General features: G+C 44.0%; 1 protein-coding gene across 2 annotated transcripts in view; it reads left to right on the top strand.

Moving 5' to 3' along the window:
• The window catches only part of XPO6 (exportin 6), a 56,171-nt gene that overhangs the window by 29,496 nt on the left and 914 nt on the right, over positions 1-25,761 (top strand). Inside the window, exons 7-23 of one of the 2 annotated variants that reach the window (XM_074919467.1) lie at positions 809-1,262; positions 4,694-4,820; positions 5,601-5,710; positions 7,979-8,087; positions 8,849-8,938; positions 11,145-11,214; positions 12,941-13,100; positions 13,800-13,892; positions 15,331-15,475; positions 15,934-16,080; positions 16,865-17,054; positions 18,224-18,379; positions 19,669-19,783; positions 20,284-20,455; positions 20,891-21,052; positions 23,736-23,834; positions 24,787-25,017. In XM_074919467.1, coding sequence (XP_074775568.1) covers positions 809-1,262; positions 4,694-4,820; positions 5,601-5,710; positions 7,979-8,087; positions 8,849-8,938; positions 11,145-11,214; positions 12,941-13,100; positions 13,800-13,892; positions 15,331-15,475; positions 15,934-16,080; positions 16,865-17,054; positions 18,224-18,379; positions 19,669-19,783; positions 20,284-20,455; positions 20,891-21,052; positions 23,736-23,834; positions 24,787-25,017 — 2,630 coding nt within the window. Of the gene's footprint in view, positions 1-808; positions 1,263-4,693; positions 4,821-5,600; positions 5,711-7,978; positions 8,088-8,845; positions 8,939-11,144; positions 11,215-12,940; positions 13,101-13,799; positions 13,893-15,330; positions 15,476-15,933; positions 16,081-16,864; positions 17,055-18,223; positions 18,380-19,668; positions 19,784-20,283; positions 20,456-20,890; positions 21,053-23,735; positions 23,835-24,786; positions 25,018-25,761 lie in introns of both variants that reach the window. The other variant, XM_074919466.1, reaches the window with a different exon arrangement.

Below are 25,761 nucleotides of genomic sequence, written 5' to 3'. Positions count from 1 at the left end.
GGTGTAGAGTAGAAATGACAGCTCTATAGGGCAGTAAAGATGATTGAGGGTATAGAATGGCTTCCACGTAAGTAATGAGAAAAGTAGTTGTTTTCTTTTAGAGAAATTGAGCAAGACACTGCAATAGAAACCGATTGGGTGACATATAGAAAGTGAATGGGGAGAGATTATTTCTTTTTCCCTGTTTGGGTACAGGAGGTAGGAACCTTCCAAACAAAAGCCATCTTTACACAATGTGTAGTTAAGCTGTGGGACTCTATTGCAGGATGTTGCAAATATTAAGTTTATATGGCTTCAGTTGGAGACTGGAGAAAGTCGTGGAAGATAAATCCTGAGGCTGTGCAGAATCCTTCAGACCCACCTGGCTCAGGAAACCTTTGCAGTGTGAGTGGTTGGAGGCTGGGGAATTGGATCTGTGCCTGCCCTGGGCTTTTGGTCACTAAGAAGAGGCACTGTATACTAGATATACAGTGTATTTTGGTTGGACTCAGAACATCTGCTCTTCTATCACCCACAAGCTGTCATATCCAAGCAGAAGCAATCAGTAAGGCTAGAAGGGCCATGTGAAGCTGCTTCTTAAACTTTTGCTTGTTTGGTCGTCTGGTCTGATCTGACATGGGATCTGAACAAAACTTCAGAAAATTCCTGAATAGAAAAACCGCTAGTTCACCTTGGACAAATCTTTGTACTCAACTTGCTGAAGTGCCAGAGGCTCTGATGACTTTTGCTTTGTAGCTAAGGCTGGCATTTGCACCGTTTGAAGGTAGTTGCCCTGATTTATAATGCAGATGTCTGCTTTGTTTCCTAGGTGACCTTTTAAGTAGCCTGTTGCAGAGTCCCAGTGCAGCCAAATTATTGAACCAGCCAATCCCCATCCTTGATACAGAAAGTGAATATATATGTTCCCTGGCACTGGAGTGCCTGGCACACCTCTTCAGCTGGATCCCTTTGTCTACTAGTATCACCCCATCACTCCTCACCACCATTTTCCACTTTGCTCGCTTTGGCTGCGACACCCGCGTTCGGAAGATGTCTTCTGTCAATGGCAGCAGTCAGAACTCAGTGTTGGGACAGGAGCGTGGCCGACTTGGTGTCCTGGCTATGTCTTGCATCAATGAACTGATGTCTAAGAACTGCGTGCCTATGGAGTTCGAAGAGTATTTGCTACGGATGTTCCAGCAGACTTTCTACCTCCTGCAGAAGATTACCAAGGAGAATAATGCCCATACAGTGAAGAGCCGGCTAGAGGAACTGGATGAAAGGTAAGAGCAAACAAACAGCTGTGCTAGGGCCTCTTGCTTTCTAAAGGACTGTCTTTATTATTTTGTGGTCATGCATGGTGTGTCTAATCGCCTTTTTTTCAGAGTACTGTGCTGGGGGAGACAGGCAGAAAGGTAGGTGCCCACAGGTAAGGTTCTGGTAAGGGGCTGAGTTTGCTAAGGGACCGTGGTGGCACAGGTTTGTATTCTTTCCTGTCCTCTTCCTCCCCTTTCCCCCGTTCGTTACTGTTTGACTGCAGGTCTGAGGTGGCACAAGAGCTGAACCTGCCCTTCATTCAGTTGTAACAGAAAACAGAAGAGGCTCAGTGAGGTAAAGGCATTGCAGTATTCCCTTTCGTGGTCGGTATCTGCCTTCTCTGCTTAAACTCCAACATACAAAGAGTGGGTAGATATTCTGCAAGTCATGACTTGAAAGAAAATAGAAGTAGTTTCTTACCCTTCATTGAGATGTGAAGATTACTGATTGCTGCTTTTTTTTATTTTTACTTTTTTAAACACTACCGAAAGACAGCTTGGAGAGCTCCATTCACGGCAGTGGTGAATGGCTCCACCACAGAAGCTGTCTGGATTCTTGACAGCAGGGAAGTGGCAGCATCTCGGGAGGCTGTGTATCGTTGTTTTCCAGAAAGTTACTACCACCCTTGTTGCCTAAAACAGCTTGATTCTTTTATATCAGCTATTCCCACTTGCAGGAGAGAAAGTGAGACTTGTCTTGCTGTTGTGTTGAGTGGTGGAATCCACATGTTGGCAGGGTGGTGGAAGAGGTGCTGACATGATGCTGCCTCTCATTGCAGACCTGCTGCCATGGGAAGGCTGGTGGGCTGCTGCTGATGTTGGCAAATAGGTCACAACTGTGTGAATGTGATCAGTGTCTTGCTGCACATACATGATGGTGGAAATAAAGTTCTGGTGCTGCCGTATAAAATTTCTGTTGCCAGATGAAGCAGCAAGGCTTTGGAGCTTTTGGGGGAGTTTGGTGTTTTTCATATCCACTCAAGAAAAAACTAATTTAGTGAAAGAACTGTGGGTCTGTTTGGAGAGATTACTTGCTTTTTTTCTTATGTAAAATTCCCTTTTTCCATATCTTTAGATACACATATAACTTTGGGATGGTAAATCTAGATTAATCATGACTTCTGTTGAACAGTAACTTCTACTTGCTCATTTTCTTACTAACGTGCTCTGACTTCAGTATCGCTCACTTCCTAGTAATAATATGTGTAGAAATATGCCACCTTTGCATACAAGATATGTACACAGAGAGACAGGAGTTACACTCTGGATTTCAGAAAAGCTTTCTTGGAAACCCCCAATCCATTGCTTAGCTTTATTCTTTCTTTTATGGAAAACATCAGCAAGCAGCCTCCCCTGGCAAGGCTGTGGAAGATCTGCTCTGTTGGCCTTCACAGAGATGGTATTGCCATAGCATTATGCTCTGTTGTTTTGACATGTTATCCACAGAGGTTGTTGGTATCTCTACTTGTGAGATTCCTCTTTACTCATTGCTAAGATCCAAAATAGAGATCTAAGATATTGGAAAAATCTAGCTGGCTTCTGGAGGAGTTGAGCTTTCCCCAAGCTGACTGTCCTCTCTGTGGAAAAGGATGTGAGGATTTTCCTTCTGTCACTTAAGGGCATAGCTATACTTTTATCTCCAAACCTAAAGAACTTATCACGTGAAAGTGTCATCTTGGCTTGGACTAACAAAATCCTGAACAAAATTGGCACTGAAGAAACTAACTTCAGTAGATTGCTGTCTTCAAGACCCTGCTTGACCTGAGCCGGTTCTTACCCTTCCTCTTGTTGTGCTGGCTATTTTTGGTTCTGTTACAAAATCAGTGTAGTCTTGAACAGTTGGTACTGCCAAACTAGTCCAGAAAGAGTAAGCTTAAACTGTCTTCTGTTTTGTGTTTGGCTTTAACTTGGAGATCCCAAAATACGGTAAATGGCTAGTAAGGATCCAAGCAATGGCTTGGTGGTTGCAGAAGGGGCTTTGGGGCTGGGAAAGCTAGGGGCCAAGTAAGAATTTCACTGGTCTTGGATCAGAGCCTCTTTAAAAAATAAAAATGTGAAGTATGAAGGAGGTTTTTGGGTCTGGACTTGTTATTTTTTTGCTAGCTTTACTTTTGAAGTGTTTGATCCGTGATCAGGTATGTTTAGTGATCTCTTGTCAAGTAGGCAGTGCCAAATAAAAAGGAAATTTAATCTTTTTGCATACTCAAAAGTATTGTGTGGTTTTGTAGGCTCATAATAACCAGTAGTACTGCAGCTCTTTGTTAGCTGGTAATGCTTCTGGTCTTGAGAGGGTTTTCATTAGAAAGAGTGGGGTTCCCCTCTGCCAAATAAAGCTTGCAGAAGGAAAGAGCAAGGCAGTGTAGTAAAACCAGACTGTTCATGTGTGTCTGAAACTTTGCTAAGCCTAGCCTTTTCTTTAAAACTTGAAGTACTTTTGCACTTTAGAGCTCTTGCTGCATGGGAAGGATGGACTTCTCTGCACAGAGCCTTGCCGTTGGATTGCTGGAGTTCTTGCTCTTTGGATATGATGCTGCAATGCATCGGTCCTGTGTACTGATGCAGTATTTAACTCTTTTCTGTATAGATGGATATGACAATGATTTCTTGCCTTGATGAAGCTTGTGTTGTGCAGGGCATGTTCTTTTTCTTCAAAAAAAGCTTAACCCACTGTGATCTTTGTAATTTTTCCGCAGCTGTGTATTCAAGAACCCTCAGTGCTTTCGCTGAGGTTGCATTCTTCCTGGACTCCCTGAAATTTTGGTAGCAGGCTTCTTTTTGGACCTTCACTTTGTACAGTCCCAAGCATTGAGTAGTCCCATGCTTTGGACAAAGATTTGTCTTCATAGTCTAATTCAGTCACAAAAGCCTGGGTTCAGTTCAGGAACTTTTGGATAGTTGATCTGCATGGCAGAAGAAAATGTCCTTTCCAGCTCTCAACTCCATAGCTCTCCCACTACCTCATGTAACTTTAACACATGTATTGCTAACTCCTGCTAACTTCTTGCTTCCAGCTGAATTCCTCAGTGGTACAGTTTATTTCACTAATCCTATCTACATCAGTAAAGTGACCCTTGCTATTAAATTATTTCTCCAGGGTGGGGGGGGATTGTGCTTATTTGCAGGCCTGGTTGAACTCAATTATATTGACCTGAATATTAAAGTTGCTTTTGACTAGACTGTTTTTTCTGCTGTTTCAGGTATTAATGGAATGAAGGGTTGCCCGTCCTGTAGGTAATTGTTGCAGGGCTTTATATTTTAATTGTTCTACTGACTGTTAATTGTAACTTTCTTTTTAATGAAAGGATTTTGAATGAATTTTATCACTATTTCAATGAATTTGCTTTCCCTTATGGCATTCTTCATGTTTTCTCAGTTGTGTTTTCTCCTTTCCCTTGTAGCTACATTGAGAAGTTTACGGATTTTCTCCGTCTCTTTGTGAGTGTCCACCTACGAAGAATTGAATCCTACTCCCAGTTCCCTGTGGTTGAATTTCTGGCACTGTTGTTCAAATACACTTTTCATCAGGTACAGCTCTGCAACATCATTCTTCCTCAGACTGTTCTCTGTTGTGTTGTCCTGCACAGCAGGGTAGCTTGTTTTCCCCAGTGAAGCTGATACCTAAAGTTAGTCCAGAAAAAAGCCATTAACTTGTCTTACTGGCGCTTCCCCAATAGTGCCGGGGACTTGGAATGGCTTAATTGGCTCTTTGATTTAGTGGGAGACAGGGGTCACGTGTAGTTAGTTACCTTGCAAAAGCAACTTGTCTGGTGTTGAACTCTGCTTCTGCTTTTATTTTTTTGATAGTCCTTGGAATGGACAATGTTGTCTTGAAAAATATCACTAACTCGTTTGGTTTGTGAATGGGGATGCTTTTCTTTCTCCTGAATCTGCTGCTTTTACTGTATCTGAGGCTTTCCTTGTAACTTTTAGGTTTAGGATTAAAAAAAGCCCTGTGGCTTTTGGTACATGTTGCCTTGCTGTAGATGCTGTTACAATGTGACTCAGCCCTATTTACCCCCACATATGAAATAAGGAAGCAGATTTATAAAATGCCAGAAGCTGATGCAGTAAGCCAAGGGATGAGTGAATGCTCACACCAGCCTTATAATTCCTGGATTCCCAACATTGTGCAGAAGCTCTTGATCATCTTTTGACAGCTGTAAATCTTTCTAGTGATCTAGAAATGTTTCAATAAAACAAGAAGTTTTTCCCATGGATTGAAGTGCATGCTAACTCATTTTCATTGTGTGAAAAACAATCTTGCCATAGTTCATGATACTCATTGTGAATTTTGGTGTATTTCAGCCTACCCATGAGGGTTACTTTTCTTGCTTAGACATCTGGACGCTTTTCTTGGACTATCTGACTAGCAAAATTAAAAGTCGTCTGGCAGACAAAGAAGCAGTACTCAACAGGTAAGCAGTCAGGAAGCTGTCAGAATGTGACAGCTGCAAAGAGGCTTCGTGGTCACCATGGAAGGGTTGTGAGAAAGAAGCTGTTGCTTACTGCAGCTTCACATGGGGTTGAGTCCTCTCTTTCTCTAAAATCGTAAAGGATAAAAAGTGTCAACATTTCAGTCATTCAAAAGAATTCAAACTGAGCAAGTTGGGGTAGAAAAATTGTCACTTATGTATGTTGTGTGTGAACCTAGCAGCCAGAAGAAGAAAGCTTTGCAATTTAAAATAGAACTGCAACAAGTTTTAGCAAATTTTAGAGCACATTTTAGCTCATATTAGAGGAGGAGGTCGCAGAGTAAGTTCCCTACTAAGTGTTCACACAGCTTATACAACTAATCAATGAATGAGGAAAATTTTTATTAGGATTTTAAAGTTCCTGTTTAAATGGAGGGTGCATTTCTGAGAAATGTTGATGAGACTGTGTTTGGAAGTTACAAGTTCTACTTACACACAACTAGCAGAGGTAAGCATCAGTTGGAACAGTGGTTGGCAGCTCTTCCTTTGTAGATGCTGTATCATGAAATGAGTGGCTCTTTTCAAAAGTCCCTTTGCTGCCATTTTAAAAATCTGGTGAATATACTGGTATCTTGACTCAAGTTTTGGAGGCTTAAAAGTGCCATGGCTTGTGCCATATTATGTTCTGCTGAGCGCAGAAGGAAGCTTCTTTCCCTTGGGCACACTAAATACAAGTGGTAGGTTTTTGAAAGACAGCCTGGCATCGTAACAACAAAGAACAAATGTGGAACTAGCTTACACCAGACAGCTCTCTTCCTTTCAGCATGGGAACTGTGGTTTTTTCAATTTCTCAAGTAGTAGGTATTTGCGTTTGAGCTTTGTTCTAATTTCTTTCTAATTTGCTGCTCTTTGCCTGATGCTGTTGAACTCTGCCTTGGAGTTTTGCTCCTTCATCTAGCTAATGTGCATGTCATGTGTATTGTCTTTGTGTCAAATGGTTTGTTATGAAGAAAATTGAAACAAACAATAGCTGTCTCTAGGAGATATGTCGGACTTTAAAACAAGTTTAAAAAGCATATAAGTGGTAGAAGCTTTGTATTGTTTTGTCAGAACTACCCATCCTTGGTGACAGCTTCAACAGCTAATGCTTCCTGCATGCTCTCAGACTTGTAAACACTGCAGTTTGACAATCTGGGAGTAGTTGCACCACAGGAGTGCAGATGAAGTTTCCTCTTCTGTGGTTTATAAACTTTGCATTTTGTACACATTACAACTTTTACTACTGGATAAATTGCCAAATCCAGAGTTATGTCATCTGATTACAGAAAAGATGGTAATTCAGCCACCTTGCAGAGAGAACTTTCAGCTGTTTAGCTAGTGATGCAGCTGACTAGTCTGACACTTAGATTGCATTGTGCTCTGAATTTGTTAGTGTATGATAATGCCTGATTTTCCAACCTGATCTCACCTAGGGAAGAGCATGACTTTTGCATTGGACTCCAGCTGTTTTGAGAAAGTAGGTTTTTAAAGCAATCTAACCAACCCCCCTTAAAATCCTTTGGCATTGTGTCACCAGCAACTTGGCATTATTCTTAGGTGAACAGTGAGAAGGAGGGTCTTCTGCTGTGCTCTGTACCCTGAGATGAAAAGATATTTTTCAGTGACATGCCTTTAGTGTTACACTACAAGTAGAAAAAGTTCTGGCTTTGTTTCAGAGGACAAGGGCTTGAATTCTGTGGCCAACAGTGTAGAGAAAGAGGATAACAGAACAAATAGCCTCAGGAGAGGTCCCCTTTTGAGGCAGGCAGCAGTAACTCTGCCCTGTTTCATCTGTGTCTCATTTACTGCCCAAAAAGCAGAGCACCAGGCAAGCTGCTGAGGACAAGCTTAAGCAACAAAAGGCTCTTGGTGCCTCCTGTTCATGTACCTCTGCTGTTATTCCTGGCAAGCCACTCCTACCTATCCTGTTTTGGGCTGCTTCTATTTCGAACAGTTCTTTCCTTCCCTTTCAGAGGTAGAGGGTTATCAGATATTACCGAGGCTCTTTCTGTGCAGGTAGCTTGTGACCTGAAATGACATAATACTCTTAATCCCAGGATCTCCTTGTTGTTCCCTTAGCAAACGTGTCACACTGTGCTGCAGGCTCTTTGCAGTGGCCACTTTAAACTGCCATCTGTTTTGCATATCTCCGTGGCTGAAAGGGCTGTGGGCACAGCAATCTCTGCAGAATCATTTAATCAAGCTCTTACCCTGTCTCTTCCATGGTCACAGGTACGAAGATGCCTTGGTTCTGTTGCTGACAGAGGTGTTAAATCGAATCCAGTTCAGGTATAACCAGGCACAGCTGGAGGAGCTGGATGACGAGACACTGGATGATGATGTAAGGAACAGAGTTGAACACGGACAACTACAGGTCCAGATATTAACTATTGCACTCATAACACCTGGAATGTCTTTCCCATCTGAACAGCTGCTTCTTCATTCTGTGTGGGGTTTGAAGTTTAAAGCAGGTTGAAATGCCATTGACAAAAGCTTAAAGTCACACTGAAAAGATATGACCTTTGTTTTAACCTGGTTCTTATGGGAGAAGAATACAGATACTTAGATTCTGATTCTCACAGGCATTAGGTGTCCATGTCTGGTGGCTGTGGAATTTAAATGCTGAAATATCTGAGACAAAAGCTTTAAGTTGTATATATTGTTAGTGCTTTTGTTTAAGCTTATTTATTCTGTGTCAGTATGGATAAGCATCACCTCAATACTGATAAATGTAGAAGTGAACTAAGTGGCCAAAATGGTTGAGGCCAGAGTACTGTAAGGGCAGGTTGTTCTGCAGTAATGGGTGCTTGTCATCTGAGCAGTAACTGTGCTTTAGGAGTGAATGCTTGTGCCTTATCGCTCCAGGGAAACATACGCACATGCACCCAAAGCATGGGTTGGCAAGATTATTCTCCATCAGATGTCTAACAGCACATGAGAATCACAAGAGCGGTATCTTTTCAGTGTCTGGGTGTCTGCAAAAGCCAAGTTCTGGAAAGGAGCTAGCTAGTCCCAAGCATCAGTTAAGACCTATTGGTCTACAGAAAGCCACCTGTTTCCCTCAAAGTGCTGTGCTTACCTTGATGTTTCTTCCCGTAGCAGCAGACTGAATGGCAGCGGTACTTGCGCCAGAGCTTGGAAGTGGTTGCAAAAGTCATGGAGCTCTTGCCAACTCATGCCTTCTCCACACTAGTAAGTAGCTATCCAGACTAAAAGTGCAATATGAAATGAGCACCAGCTGCTGGAGTTTGTTGCAAGCTGCTCGGTAGAGGCCATGGTGCCAAAAAAATAGGGAAATTTGAGTTTGGATCAAAATCTTGGTAAGGGGAGACCAGAAACTGAAGGAAAAAAAACTTGGGTTTTTTGGCTTTGTCAGATTTCTTGGTGTGTCTGAAGAGAATTATTCAGTGAGCATCTTGAGTGCTACTTGCTGGACATAAGTAAGCTCTTTAGAAATTTCCATCTCTCAAAGTGTAAGCATTTGGCAGCAGTCCTTCACTGCTGTTTATCTTGGCCTTTATATTGTGAGGCAACACTGAATTGGGTGGATGAGTGCCATTATTAGACTTTTAAGGAGAGTGAAATCTTTGTTTAAATGAAAGGCTAGATATAAATGCTGAAGAGTGCCTCAGACAATTGGGAATTGTATCTGATAAACACAGGTTAGTGCTTCTCTCCAGCTAGTGCTACTGTTGCTGCTAGAATCAGTGGTGTAAAACTTGTCTGAGTTTGTAGCATTATAATGGTTTTTGAGGAGGACATCTCAAGTCCAAAATTCAGAGTGGTCAGTGCCTTTTCTCTGGGTGAGAAGAAAGGCAAGTAAGAGCAGTGGAATCTCAAAGCAAGTTTAATTCTGCTGGAGTTACTGCATACCTAGACCTCTGAACCATATTCCCAAGAAGCAGAGAAAATTGAGCTGCTGCGGAGGCAGAAGATGCCTGACCTGAACTGCTTTTTTAAATGATTATTTAAGAAACATTCTGGCTGAGCTAAGCACTAGAAGCCTGTTAGTAGAAACTCTGAAGTAGTGAACAAAGTAGTCCTCATACAAAAGTAGAAGTTCCTCTGCAGTGTGGTGGCAGACAAATGGAGCAGCTGTTTCAGTGAGCATATGGGTCATATGGTGAAGAGCATGTGGCTTCCTTAAAGTTACACATTAACATGAGGAAGACTATCTGGTTTTTTAAATAGTTCTCCTCCTGCAGTTATACAAAGGTGCTCAACTGTTAATTAGGCACAGCATGTTATAAACTTGATAGTGAGTGCTTCTTGAGCCCTGCATTAGTTCATTCTTGTATACTGGATAATCTGTGAGATTCTCAAGCCATTTCACATGTAGTCTGCATTGCTGTTGAATGCAGTGACTAGTCTCTCAGTATCAAATAATTAAAACGGTGTACAGCATCTGCCATTACTCTGTCCCATGCTGGACAATGAAAGCTGCAGTTCCTTCTGCTGATAGATGAATCAACTTTCTTGAAACCAACCACCTCAAATGTGGTGACTTTTGCCAATAGAAATCAAGTAAAACAATGCCAGACTGAAAGTGTTGGCAAAATATTCTCTCTGATGGGATGTCTACAAGGAAAAGGTCGGTATGCAAATTTTTCCTGTATGTGTACAAATGCATTTAGGCACAGCACAAATACAGTTGGATCATTGAAGTAGCTTGGCTGGCTAGAAGCTGCCTAGAAGGCTTCCTAGTCTGTGTGCACAGTACACTCCCCCATGGCAGCCTAACCTGTTGCTCAGCTGAAGTATCACCAGGTTTGGGCACGTTTGCCCTCAGTGCTGAGTGATGGAATTAGGCTGACACTCTGTTCCCGGACCAGGACTGTGGTGTTTGCTCCCATGGCCGCTTTCCCCACGGGGCTTCAGCTGCTCTTGATGCAGCCTGCAGCTTGTCAGCAGAGTGCTGCAGTATGTCCCTTCTGTTACAGAGGCGCTGAACTCAACTTCTTTGGTTGAATAATATTTTGGTAGCTGCATTTTGAGAAGCTGATACTTACAGGTGAGGTGGGTGCAGTGCAGGCTTCCTGCTTACCAAGCTCTGCCTTTCCTCTGCTCTGTTTGGTCTGTGTTGGTATATTCCTAGTGCTGTGCCATCACTTACACTTGTCAGACCATTATCTTGTTAGGCTGATTGCTGGTATTTGCGGGAAAAGGAGAGCTACCACAGAGAAGTGCCTTCAGGGTGGTGATCTTTATTGTTTTCATGACAACTATCAAGACATGAGAAGCTGTGACATGCAGAATCAGCCCAGAACTTAGCACTTGCCTTTTCTCCGAATGTCTTTTTGAAGCCAATAGGGAAAAATAAAAAAACTGTGCTCTAACCAAGTAGTTGGGGTGTTGTCTGTCAAGCCCCAAAATCACGCTTGTTTCTTGTCTCTTCTAGTTTCCAGTTCTGCAGGATAACTTGGAAGTGTATCTAGGACTCCAGCAGTTTGTGGTCACTTCGGGGACAGGTAATAACCCCTGCTCAGCTCTGCAGTGCTCACTCTTTGAACAGCTGATTGTAAAAGCACTCTAGACCTGCCTTGGTGCTGCTGCTTCTGTATTCCAATGAGAATCTGAACACGTGTATGGTGTCTAACGGCTCAGTAGTTAAACTCCAACAGCAGACAAAAGTCTGATAATGCAATTTATTTTTTTAATTAGCATGGTTCTTCCCTTGTTCTAGCACTCGAAATGAAGATACCATATGTGTCAAAAACAGCTATGCACCATCAAATACTACAGTATCATGGATGGATAATGGTTACTTTTTTCCTCCCACTAAAACTTATTTCAAGAAAGGTTGTGCTCCTCTCTGCTTTGTGCTCAAATCTGGTGTGAAGTTGTCCACCATAGCTGCATTTTTATTTAGTCTTGAATTAAAACCATTGTGAGTCAGTGAGAAGGTTAAACATTTAGGATGTAGTAGTAGTTTCTGAAGACCTATCTAGCTTTCAGGAGTCTTTACATATAATCTACAAAGATACTGGTGCTCTCAGCTGAATAAAAAGCCTGAGCATAGCTTTGTTTGTTCCTTCCTGTGATATAAGGAAAGTAGTGAGATCTCTGAGGGGAGATTGTGGCTAGGATTACACTTAAGTTTTCTGGTTATACCAAAGAAGGAGTCTATTACATCTTTAATACTACTATACATGACAGAATGGAAATTGTTGTATAGACAGTTCAGGAAAAAATACTTCCAATTTTAGGATCATTTCAGACGTAGGATAAGCAATGTGTAGGTTTTTACTGCTGTGGCAACAATCTGTATTAGAAGCTGTCATGTGGACTGGCTGTTTAGCTGATGGGTCAGGAGAAGTAGCTCAGATGCAGCTGAGGATTCAGAACTGGTTGATAATATGCTGGTGCCAATGGTACAAAATGGCAAACTTGTTGCTGAAAACTTAATCTGAGATTAAATATGGGTGGCAGAAAGAGAAAATCAGATTTTCTTTGAAACATGGTGTTTCAGAACATGTTTGCTTTTTTAGTAAAAGGTCTGGACCACTTGGGAGACCAGGCATCTGCAACCAAGTGGTAGGACAATTGCATAAGTAGTAAGATTAGCAAATCATGTTTCTCATGTCTGAGAAATGTGAAGTGTTATTTAGTTTCATATCAGAAGCAAATATACTCTTGTCCAAATATGCTTCTGCTGCTGGAAGACTTACTGCACTCTATCCAGCAGAGGGAGTATGGCAGTGACCTTCTCTGAAGAGCTGGGATTGTGTTTTGATGTCAACAGATAAACAAAAAGGCTCCTTTTTTTATAATTATTACTGTCAAATAGAAATATATAAAAGGCTGAAATAATTGGCAACATCCATTTCAACCTTTAAAGAGGATTATGAATTGTGGCAGATGGGAAAGTTGAACTTGTCTTACCCAGTTTGAGTATTTCAGTCACTTGGACAGTGCTCCCATTTGAACTGTGACCCACTGCCGAGCTAATTTAAGAGGAATGCTTGCAATGTAATCGGAATAAACTTTGCATTTCCTGTAGCTTTGTAATTAGGTTTCCCATCCCGAAGAGCTGTATTTATTAGTCACGAGATTACGTGGTTTTTTCTCGCACAAGATGTTTAAAGTATGAGCGTTCAGACTGCTAGGCTCTTAGTCAGTGGCTGCTAGCACAAGTGGTGATTTTACACTCAGGTCTTTTGACTTCATTTCTAATGACCCATGATGTCATTTCAGGTCACAGGCTGAACATCACTGCAGAGAATGATTGCCGCCGTTTGCACTGCTCCTTGAGGGACCTGAGCTCCTTGCTGCAGGCCGTTGGTCGTTTAGCAGAATACTTCATTGGGGATGTGTTTGCTGCCAGGTTCAATGATGCTCTTACAGTGGTGGAGAGGTAGGTATGGGAGGGGGAGTTTCCTTGTCCCTTCACCAGTGCAACATGCAACTGTCACCGCTGCAGGGAGTGTGAAAACCAAGGTTTCTTTCTGTTTCCCCTTGTTAAGATTAAATTGTGATATGAAGAACTCAGTGGCCAGAATCTTGTCACATTCATCAGTGCTAAGTTTCCCCGATAACTTTGCAAATTCTTAACCAAAGAAATAACTAATAGGAGAGATTAAATAAAATCATTCACTTGAAAAGATTGAGGCACTTGTTTTCGAGCATCTGTGATGCAGTGAAATGAGGTGTAGAGTTTGATTACTTCAGAGCTGTGTCTCTCAAAGCTAAATCACCAAAATCTCTTTTCCTAAATGAAAAGACCTGTGAAAACTGAAAGACAGACATCATTCAATTCTTCCTCTCCAAGAAGCTTAATTAGCACAGTTGAAAATTACAGAAAATCAGGATTTTACACAGCTGCCTTGGTTATGTTTCTCATTTCCATGCAGGAACATCGTACTTGTTCCATCTTCTCACGCACAGTGAAATAGGCACTAAATTATATTCAAGTAAATTAATCTTGTCTATATATTAGCTGAATATTGACACAGACTTGCACAGAGCTGCATTCAGATAAGATGTTCGAGCGAATTTGCATGTGTGTATCCATATTACAGTCCCTTTGCATTACCATAGATGTGTTCACTTGCAGGTTGGTAAAGGTAACGCTATATGGATCCCAGATTAAACTGTACAACATCGAAACTGCAGTACCATCTGTACTGAAACCTGACCTGATCGATGTGTGAGTATGAGACAGACACACTGCAAAGGATTGTATCCAGATTCGGTACCTACGTGGGGTGGAGGAGTTGTTAGATCTCCTCTACGTCTGGTGCTCTAGCCACTTGCTTGGCGAATGTTTGGCCCATCTCTGCACGGATTGCTAGCTAACCAAGAGGGCGCCTTCTTTTAACTGTTGAAGTTTAAGGCTGCTGCCAGCATTTTGGACCACTGTTTCCTCAAATTAATGGGCTCGGGTTAGTTAAAGAAAAATACATGTGATGAGAAGTAAAAATGCCCATTAGATTGGCTCTAAAAGCTAACTCTTATTCTGCCTGTATTAATGGCTGTAAAAGCTTAGGTCTTTTGGAGTGTAATTAAATGATTAAGTAAGTGTTACAATAGTGGCATTTTAAGAAATTAATCCACTGTTGGTATGCAGTTGTAGTTTATAGATTTTTTTTTTTTTTTTTTTGCTACTAAAGACAGATCTATGGCTCAGGTAAAAGTTGTTTTTCCTAGTACATGGTTTCAAGCAGTTGGCTTCTAGGACAAACATACGCCCTCCAGCTATGCAAGCTATTTCTGAAACAAATGAATGCCTTCGATCCAGAAGTTGACATTAAGTGTGAAATTTTGATGCTGCTAGTAACAAAACACCACTCTGACAGCCTTTTAGAGACCTTCCGTTCCTAGGGCTGTGTAGTACAAACCTGTTTCCTGCCAAATGGCATTTTGTGAGCAGAATTTCAAGGTTGTCCTTTTATACATGTCAAGGGCTTGTTCAAGTTTGCAATTGGATGTATAGCAGCTCATTGAAAACCCTCACTAGATTTCATTGTATAGTTCCTTGGATTTCTCCTAATAATCCCAAGTTACTAGTGCTGCATTTTGTGCAGACTATATTATTTTAGTGGTCTCTTGCCTCTTCTGATTTAAAATAATTTGGGAGGCTTTTTTCATTATCTATTAGTGAGGATTTTCATCCTTTTCTGTCCAATGTCCCTGAAGAAACCTATGATCCCTCTTCTAACACTAGCCTAACAAAAGTATGTTGTCAAATATTTGGAGGACACCTCTCTATGATACAAAAGAAATGTCCTGACTCAAAAAATCTTAGTATGGCACTGTGCCAAAAATGTAATTATTAAGTATGGTTATAGTCAATCTACCAGCTGATTATAATTTGACCGTATCGATTTATACCTTTGGCTTAATACTGTTGAGCAGTGGGTGAGTCCAGTTACAGCACAGCCTTGAATGTACAGGTTCCAGGACAGAAAAATAGTAGTAAACAATTTTTAAAGAAAAAGCTGCCATCTTTGTCTAAGAATACCAATATTCTTTCCCGCTATGTTGTCAAAACTACCCACCGTGCTCAGGACTCGTCCTTGTGCAGCTGTCATGCCTATGTACCTTTTATCCCGTGTATGTATCTGACCTTGCGCTCTCCCCCACAGCCACGCTCAGTCCCTGGCAGCGCTGCAAGCCTACGCACACTGGCTTGCCCAGTTCTACAGCGAAGTTCATCGGCAGAACCCGGAGCAGTTCATCTCTCTGGTCTCCACCGCTCTGGAGGCCATCACACCCCTCATCAGCTCCAAGGTACCTCTGGCAGTGCTGGGCTTCCGTCGGAGGCGGGAGAGCCTCGAGTGGCAGAGCTGTTGTGGGCAGGTGGTTAATGCTCTGCTCTGGACCACGCTGTGGCTCCTGGTGTCAGTCAGTCTGAGAGCTGGATGTCTGTCTTCCAGAGCCACAGCAAATGTCTCCTGTAGGGTGGGACTAAGAGCGACTCTAAATAGCACTAGGCCAGGCTAATACAAGAATAAGCAACTTAGAGACGTATAAACTCAGTCTAATGATTTTATGGCTTGCAAGCAGGGAAGTCTCTTCCACAGTATTAAGGGAACTGACCTGTGCTCTGATTGGCAAATAAATACTGCAAACTGTCTTACTTGTAAAAACCTGGTAATGGCAGCTCACTGTGCCACATGACACCAGTGTTGTGTGCTGTGGTTCTGTGTGGTGGTGTTACTGGGCAGCCTGACCGCCCTCTCTTTCAGGTGCAGGAGAAGCTGCTGCTGTCTGCATGCCACCTGCTAGTCTCTTTAGCCACCACAGTGCGACCAGTGTTCTTGATCAGCATCCCAGCAGTACAGAAGGTGTTCAACAGGATCACAGACACTTCCGCTCAGCGGCTTCCTGATAAGGTGATTTCTAAGACTTGAAGAATGTAGATTAGGTGTCCTTGGGAAGCTGTGCCTCGGATTTTACTGCAGCGAGGTACAACATCAACAAAAGCCACAGGAGTGGCAGTTATCTCTGTACTGTGGATATCCAGGAATCGCAGTGATATAGCTTGTCAGTAATGATCTATTTCAAGCAACAGCATAAGGAAAAAACACAATTACACCTCTTAGATCTTTTTTCCTTTCTCACTTGCTGACCCAGTCCCAGTTTCTGCATCATCTTTACAGTACAGGCACATTGATTCTGACACACAGGAAGAGTTTTCTGGGAAACCTACATTAGCATTTCACACACCTCACTCCAAGTTAGTATTTATATTACAGAAGCACTGAAAAGACACAGTGGAGGCTGGGATATGGTTGTATTGTATGCTGGCATGGAGGCATAAAGTGCTGTGCAAGCATAGAGCTTAGTGTGTAAACCAGACAAGCAGTAATGAAAGTGCTGTTATTTTTGGTTTATGAATATGAAGAACAGAGATTTACTGTTGCAGGGAAGGGCTGACAGACCCAGGAGCTGGTTCCAGCCCCTCAGTCATGGAGCTTTGCCTCTCTCTTACCTTGCAGAGCTGCTAGTTTTCATGTGGACTCACCTGCTATCGAACTCTTTCCTCAAACAGTGAGCACTGCTGATGTCTTGAACAGCTGTAAAATGTCACTTCGCTCCAGGGTTTTGCTCTAGCAAAAACTGAATTGCAAACATGGTAAAACCTTGTCTCTCTGCCTGATGTCCTGTTTCTTCTAGGCCCAGGTGCTGGTGTGCAGAGCGCTGTCGAATGTGTTGTTGCTGCCCTGGCCAAATCTTCCAGAGAGCGAACAGCAGTGGGCGGTTCGCTCCACCAACCACGCCAGCCTAGTCTCTGCCCTCACGAGAGAATACCGCCAATTAAAATCCAACGCCATCTTGCCACAGAGGAAAGTGCAGCTGGAGGACAGTAAGTACCAAGTTTCTTGGTGTGTTTGTCTTCTGACAGCTGCAGTACAAACTGCTGATAGATGTCATTAAGCTGATTTTCCCAATAATTATTTTGGCTGAGAAACTGTATTTAGCATATGGGGAGGATGGGAAAGGAGCAATTTGTATTTTCTTTCTTTTTTAGAGACTCTTCTGTGGGTGTGTAAAGGGCACTCTCATCCCAGGTGGCCTGTAAACTCTTCCATCAAAGTATTGTCTTCCTCAGTTGTGCAGGGAAGGTGGGATCAAGTTTGTGATAAAACTTTGAATAGCAGTGATTGCATTAGGAATACTTAAGAGCCTAATGCTGGGATCCTGTAGTATTAGAAACATTGACTGGAGGCATTGTTAATGGAGATTATGGTTATAAAAAATTAAAGGGGAAAATAAGAATTTCTTCTGGACCTGGGAGTATTGTAGAGGGTTTCTATATGGAGTAGGAGAGCCCTGAACTGATGAGATCCAGGGACCTTTTGGAAGCTTCTGGGCATGTTTTAGGACTACTTTTGGGTGTGGTGTTTTGGCTTTTTTGCTTGGGTTTGGTGGGGTTTTTTTGAGAATTACTTTAAAAACTATTTAGAAGTATGCAGTGTCACAGCTTCTGACAAGCCTGGCATGCTGGTCAGCTGTGTGCAGGGAGGGCACATGGGAGACAGTGCTTTTCTCCTCACAAGAAGAGTATCAGCAGACTGCTCACATGGGTTGAACTGAGACAGTTAAGTTCTCCCAGCATTTGGGTTAGCTTATACAGTGATTGTGTATCATTTTGTTACTTTCAGAAATAGAAACCTGCAGTGTGTTTTGCTGTCATAATGTGCTGCTTTTTTCTTGGCTAGTGTTTCTTTAGCAATAGCACATTGTGAATAACACTGCTTACGCTCCCCTCAGCCTCTGCACCTGAGTAGTTGAGCGGTGGGTGTATCTGCAGGGCAGTAAACCTGTATAACTTAAGAAAGCAAGTAGCTACAGTGACCTAATGGAACCTATTTCAAATGTGAACATTTACTTAAAAACATTTTTGATTCCAGCTTGAGTTTGGTGTATGTGCTGCCTTGTAGGTTGTTTTACTTACTGTGTGTGTGAACTTCTGTTTCTTTCGTCTGAGTAGTTTTGCCACATGGAGGAAGTATCACCTCTCTTATTTTGCAGCCAAAGTGATCATCCATCAGACACTCAGCGTTTTAGAAGATATTGTAGAAAGTATCTCTGGAGAATCCACCAAGTCTCGACAGATCTGTTATCAGTCGCTGCAAGAATCCGTGCAGGTCTCGCTAGCCCTCTTCCCAGCTTTCATTCATCAGTCAGGTATAACCATAGGACAGGTTTTAATGCTGTGAGTAGCTTTATGACCTACTGGTAATGTCCAAAGTCCATCAGCTTAGAATCGTGGTGGTTCTTGTGAAGTGTGTGGGCTTGATGTGCCTATGTGCAATGTGAGTCTGTTCTTCTGGGTGGGCTGGGATGAATCACAACAGGGAAGGGAGATCTCTGCCACCTAGGATACAGGCACGAAGATCTGTCATACTTGCAGAAGATGGAGATGCCCTGTGCTGTGTTCAGCAGAGAAACAAAGTGGAGCTGATCCTGAGCACAAAAAAAAAGCACTTTTAAATACACTGTCTGGCTATGTTTGCCATTCTCCAGAAGCTTGAAGACAAAGAGGAGTAGATCTCATCAGATCAGGTCAAATGAAGTGGGTTGATTATATTTTTTTTTCCCCTGTAAAGGAAAGGCTCCTGAGTTGTAACCAGGACTGCTGCCTGGCCAGCGACCCACATTTTGTGTCACATCAGGGTAGCTTGAATGCCCAGGACTGCAGCAGCTTCTGTCACGAAGAGTAAGGCATTCCAGGAAAACTTTTTGGAGCTGAGTGGGATTTTCTCAGTGAAGCAGGCGTGGGGGAGCAAAACAAAATTGAAATGCAGAGAGGATCCAAGACGGCAAGCTGATGCTGTGACTCCATGAACTGCTGTCAGAACAGGCTAGCAGCCTCATGCAATTGCTACTTATTGGCTATAAAAGGCTATATGAAGGAGGAGTTGAGCAGCTTCAGCTTACTGTGGTTATTCAATAAAGTGTGTTGGGACTGATGAAGAATTAGCTGTGGTGCTGATCAGCTAACTGCATAACCACGTGCTGAAAATGAGTTCTGAAGTTAGAAGGGTCTTTTCAGTTCCTGAAAAAAAAAAAAATGCTGGATTCTGTCTCCAAGCTGTCCCAAGCTGTGTAGTTGTTTTGGATTTCCTTGTATTTCCTGTTAACCCTGTACAAGAAGTGACCATTGCCAGAGCTTTCTCCAAGCACTTTCTGTAGGCAGACCAGACTAAGGGCCTTACTGGTAGTATTGTGTTTGGTCTGAGCTGCTTGGTGCTGCCTGTACTTGTCATCCCTGGCGGTTCTCAGAAGTGGATGAACAATCTCTAAGCCCTGTAGCACTGGCTGTTGGTTTCAGTTTCTAATGGCAACCCTGCTGCTAAATGTCCAAGAGTAAATGGGGTTCCCTGTACAGGAGAAGCAAATCTCACATAAAAGACTTATTGATGCACTGTATGTTACGTTAACATGTTCTTTTTTCTTTCCTCTTCCTATCTTAGATGTGACAGATGAGATGCTGAGCTTCTTCCTCACCCTGTTTCAAGGACTGAGGGTGCAGATGGGAGTGCCTTTCACTGAGCAGATCATACAGACCTTCCTAAACATGTTCACCAGGTATTGTCCCGTGTTGGTCACCTCTTTCTTATCCCTTGGGATGATTTATTTTAGTAAGCTGCTTACACAGTGAGTCCCTGTTCCTAAAGAGTGCCGTGTTTCTAACCCCTTTGTGTACAAACTTTTGTCATGCCCCAGGAATAAATCTGAGGAACATGCTTCCAGGTCAGAAGTGACTCAGCCCATGCACGTTGATCATACATGCCATCATGCAATTTCAGCTCTCCCATGGACTTTTTGGAAGTGTGTGATATGAACTGGACTCATGCATTGCCTGTTCACTCACACCCATGATCTGAGGGTGCCCCAACTATCACTCAAGCTTTTGTTGGGGAGGGGAGGTCTATCAATCCTCAGTCAAAGCCTAGCTCCCTTCTGTGGCTTGATGTACTTGACTTGTATTAATTGACTAAGTTTAGAGGTGCTGCCTTCTTACCTGTAAATTAGGTGAACATGCAGGTCTCTAGAAGGTTCCTGTGCAATGACTGTTTTTGTTGTAGGGAGCAGTTGGCAGAGAGCATCCTCCATGAGGGCAGCACTGGCTGTCGGGTGGTGGAGAAGTTTCTGAAAATACTGCAAGTGGTGGTACAAGAGCCAGGCCAAGTGTTCAAGCCTTTTCTACCCAGTGTCATCTCACTGTGCATGGAGCAGGTCTACCCCATCATTGCAGAGGTAGGGCTGTTCTCACACGAGGTGGAGGAAGGGGGAGACTCGAAGGGAAGATGTTGCTGGGGGTGTGGGAGCAATGAAGCTTTTAGCTTTCCAAGAGCTGTAAATGTCAGTCCCTGTGCACTGAAAACTGGGTGACTAGTCAGTGGGAACTGGAAGCAGTGTGGGTGGAGGATTGTGTCAGGAATTGTCAAGAGAGGCTAAAATTACTCAAAGCAGGAGGTAAAACTCAAAACTCAGTGATGTGTTCTTAGCATGATCCAAGAGCTGCTGAGTTTGGTGCCTGCCTTAGGAGGAAATGCTTTGATGCTCTGGTACCTTGGCTGCAAAGCACTGCCCTGGGTAGCCACCTGAGAGGGTGCTGCTAGCAGTGGGATCCAGGGGATGCGTGTGGTTCCAGCACAGGACACTGAGTTGTTTGTTCTCTTCTCCTCCTAGCGCTCATCTCCTGATGTGAAAGCAGAGTTGTTCGAGCTGCTTTTCCGGGTCCTCCACCATAATTGGCGGTACTTCTTCAAATCTAGTGTGTTGGCTAGTGTCCAAAGAGGAGTAGCAGAAGAGCAGATGGAGAATGAAGCACAGTTCAGTGCCATTATGCAGGTAACTCGGCTATTCCTGCAGTTGGCCAGAATCCTTTCAGCAATGGAGCATGTGCTACTTGTGGCAGTGCACTAAACATGGGGGTGATGGGGCTAGACTGTATCTTGAGTGAGGTCTTGCCTTCCAGAACCTCTATAAATCAAAGTACTTGCAGAGTGGTCTCGCTGATGTGCTCACAAGGCACGGTGCCTCACTGCGTGGGGAAGCAAGCACTTAGGAATGTTAATTCCTTTCCATCCTCATCTTGCATCTGGACCTAAAAATATATTACTGACGCTGACCCATTTATTTCTCTGTTACAAGTCTTGTGGTTAGCACTAGGGCAAACTATTGGTACAGGAAAGTTTTCCTGAGATCAAGATATCTTTTGGTATATATGGGCTTGTTCTATGCTGTACCGTTGGATCTGGTAGAGAAGGGTCAGTGGGGTAATATCCTATAGCCTTTAGCCTGGAGAATAGAGGAGGCAGGGGCAGCACTAATCTTTTCAGGTTGGGGAATTAAAATTTTGCAGAATAACAGACTGTATTCCGCATGTTGCTTACGTCAGAGCTGGCCAAATCAGTTCCTGTGCGGTTCGTAGATGTAAGAACTGTGCCCAAAACAGGTAGTGCAACTTAAAGTAAAATCAGAAAAAAAAAAAAAAAAAATCGGCCTACTAATCTGCTGTCAGAGTACCTGGCATGGGGCCCTTCACCTCCAGCCCGTGTCAGTATAAATGGAAGCCTGTTTGCACCATGCCCTGCAGCCTCAGAGCAGGGCTTGCTCCCCTGAGGGCACTGAACGCTGGAGCAGGGGGCCATGTGCTGGTACTCAGGTGGGAGGACTTTTTGCAGAGCTGCCCCATCGTGGAGGGCTTCTGGAGACTGGGTCCTTTCTGACACACGAGTGAAGAGGGAGCTCTTGCACTGACATAAACTGTATTGGTGTTTCCCTCTGGCCTGTCCTTATCTGAGCATCTTTTGATGTGAATGAGGCCCGAGATGGTCCCCATGCAGGGCTGACTGAGCATCTTTTTCACCTGTAGCAGTGTGACATTCCTAAACTCACTCGAGTGCCTTGTTTCAGAAGGTATTTATGTGGTAATCTTGGTATTAACTTCAGGTTGGTTGACAATACTGTACTATTTGTTTTACTATGTTGTTTTGATACAACACTTTAAAGTTCTGTAAACGTTCTCCACACGGCCAGTGTTTTGTGTTGAGGATGCTAAAAAGTTTGTGTACTGGTTTCCACCAGAGATCTGAGTCCAGAGCTGGCTCAGTCTTGAAGTGACTTGGGCCGTTTTTGTCAGTTTAACAATAAATGGCTGGTATGGGGGAATAAACTCTTCATTTGTGATGCCTTGAAGCAGCAACTGGTAAACTTCTGCCTGTCTATGCACAGAACTTATTTCATCTGCCTACGTCATATGTGCAGTGTTTCAGAGGCGTTCAGGGTGTGAAAGATGTTTTATCACAGAGTCTGTGCAGGTCTACCAGGCTAGTTCATCAGGGTCCAGTAAATTCTGTTCCTTAGGCTCTTTACTGCTTTTGTAATGCCCAGGTCAACCTCCCAGCTCCCATCTTTACTTTCTTAGTGCAGTAACATGTTGATGAGCCAGCAGTGTGCCCAGGTGGCCAAGAAGGCCAATGGCATCCTGGCTTGCATCAGCAATACTGTCGCCAGCAGGGACAGGGAAGGGATCTTACCCCTGGACTCAGCACTTGGGAGGCCGCCCCTTGATGAGTGGGTTCAGTTTTGGGCCCCTCACCCCAAAAAGGCCATTGAATGACTCGAGCGTGGCCAGAGAAGGGCAACGGAGCTGGTGCAGGGTCTGGAGCACAGGTCTGCTGGGGAGCGGCTGGGGGAACTGGGGGGGTTTAGTCTGGAGAAGAGGAGGCTGAGGGGAGACCTCCTGGGCCTCTGCAACTCCCTGCCAGGAGGGTGCAGAGAGGGGGGATGAGTCTCTTGAATCAAATGATAAGCGATAGGCCCCGAGGGAATGGCCTCAAGCTGCCCAGGGCAGGGTCAGGCTGGCTCTGAGGAAGGATTTCTGTGCAGAAGGGGCTGTTGGGCGTTGGAATGGGCTGCCCAGGGCAGGGGGGAGTCCCCATCCCTGGAGGGGTTGAAGAGTCGGTTGACCCAGTGCTGAGGGATCTGGTGGAGTTGGGAACGGTCAGTGTGAGGTTAATGGTTGCACTGGAGGATCTTCAAGGTCTTTTCCAACCTACATGATTCTGTGATTCTATTAAATGCATCTGCCAGTTGCCTTGGTCTTCTTACTTGGATTAAGAACAAAACCTGTGCATGTGTTCTGGTTTTGTTCACGTTTGCCATGCTACCTTAGGTAATGTCTCTGAGAAACAGCCAAACCCTTCACAAGCAAACTGCCTGCCAAGGGAGCTGTGCTCAGCATCTGTGTTCCTCTTCAATGCAAACTTGGCCCACCTGTTCCCAACAGACCCAATTTAGCAACTGTTCTGCAAGAATATGACCATGTTGCCACTAAAATTTCTTCATTCCTGTTGGTCTGGCACAGTTAACTTAGACAGTTGTCTGTCTTGTTAGTTTGCTGCACTGAGAAGCAGCAAAGGCTCCCAGAAGTTTGTTCTGGTGTCAGGGTGAAAATTGTGTTCTGCCTGGGAGGTCTGATATTCATTGTAATACTGGTCCCCTTCCTTCAATTCTGCTTTGTTTGTAGGCATTTGGCCAGTCCTTCCTGCAACCTGACATTCACCTGTTCAAGCAGAATCTCTTCTACCTGGAGACGCTAAACACCAAGCAGAAGCTGTACCACAAGGTGGGTACTAGTTGATCAGTGTCATAGGCAGGTGCTGTTCTGAGACTTGTTTTAAACTACTCACAAACCAGAGGTCAAGATTTGGGGGCTTTTATGCTACAGCCTTTGGTTGACTGCTGTGATCCTGATGTGTTTAATGCTGGTCAGAGTGGTGTTACCACCTCCCTGATACTGCTGCATTGCGCATGGGACGGATCCTGAGTCTGTTCTGTTCCCTCCTGTGACAATGAGGGAAAGCAAAGAGCACACACAGAAGTAGAAATTGGGATCATCAGTGGGACACTGACCGAGTTCCTCCAGCGTTCCCATCTGAGTCAGCAGTAGAGTATCTAGTATTTACAGTCGGGTCACTGCCAGGTGGCTGTCTCCATCGCTGCCATGTAGGACCCATCCTCCAGCCCCTCCTAATTTAGACCTGTTAGCTGCTGTCTTGAAGAATTAAAGTTAGAATCCATGGTCTTGCCCTTTTGGCCTGTGAAAGCAGAGCTTTCAGGTTCACATCTGTGGTTGCAAGTGAAGGACAGCCCATCATGTTAACAGCTGCCTGTTTCAGACTTTCAGGCAGCTAGCCAGGTTCCATGGCTTTCAGGAACACTGTGCAGGGCTAAAACTGGCTCAAGTTTGAATGGGACTCGATGCCATTTGCTTAAATGCTTAAATTCGGGTCAGACACATGAGGATAAGTGTGGCCAAATTCACTGTTAATTTTAAAGCTGATATTAATCTAGTTTACTGTAGCCATTTGTGATCTTGGATTGGAAAATTATCTCTGTGTTCACAAGAGTTTGCAGACCCTGCTGATAGCTCAGAAGCTGCTGGTGTTGAAGTGGCCCTGTTCAGCCATGCCTGGTCTGACCTTGATCAATTTGTCCTTCTGAAGCAATGTTCTGGCTGCTGTGGTCCCTCTGTGGTGTGAAGACTCCTAACAGTCTGCTTTTCTCTCACTGTGCAGAAGATTTTCCGGACAACCATGCTGTTCCAGTTTGTAAATGTGCTACTTCAGGTGCTTGTCCACAAGTCGCATGACCTGTTGCAGGAGGAGATCGGCATTGCAACCTACAATATGGCCTCGGTGGACTTTGATGGCTTCTACTCAGCCTTTCTGCCCGAGTTCCTGGCCAGCTGTGATGGTGTGGACTCGAACCAGAAAAACGTACTGGGAAGGAATTTCAAAATGGACAGGGTAAGAAGGGGAACCGCTGCAGCAGGGTGCCAGTATTCCTAGGATGCGCAGGGTTTTTCTCCTGGAACACTGGCAGGCAGCAGTGAGCTGCTCAGGGCAGTGTTTTGAGGCAGTGCCCTTTGTTCCACACGCTTCCATACTCAGCAATGCCAAGCCAAGGATTTTTCACTGTAGGTAGCAGAACTGCCATCTCATCTCTCAAACTGCTGAATGCTGTGGGAGTTAGGGAATATGTTTCCTGGAAGAAATTTTCATAGGGGTAGACTGACATTTTCTAGAGTGGGACACTCAGATCCTTGCCAAAATCTGGCTCCAGCTGCTGGCCAGATGTTTGAGTATTACAGTGAAGACAACAGCAGAGTATCTGCAGTGGCCCACAATTCTTTCAAACCCCTCCTATTTGAAAGCAAATGGAGGGTCTGTAACCTCCCTGTGGAACATCATGGCAGTGCTGCAGCTTGCTTGCCCATTGAGTGCTTCCTCTCCCATGGGAGACGATGGGGATTTGAGGCCAAGGAGCCTTGAGAGAGTCACTAGGCTCTAGAAGGCAGTTGCTCTTCAGGAAAATTAGCCGTCACTGTGGGGTCTGTGGCACCCAGGAGCTTTGGCAGGAATGCTGTTGGCAGTTGATGCTGCAGATGGCCTTGTCGTGACCGTTTGTGTAGTGCCTGACTGCACGCCGAGAAGCTGGTGCCACAAACAGAGCCCAGATCTGTAGTCAGCTCTGCACAGAGCAGCTCTGGA

This window comes from Athene noctua, chromosome 15, assembly GCF_965140245.1.
Source record: "Athene noctua chromosome 15, bAthNoc1.hap1.1, whole genome shotgun sequence".
Classification (NCBI taxonomy): Eukaryota; Metazoa; Chordata; class Aves; order Strigiformes; family Strigidae; genus Athene; species Athene noctua.
The sequence above is the reverse complement of the archived record's forward strand: the minus strand, read 5'-3'. Positions and strand labels throughout refer to the sequence as shown.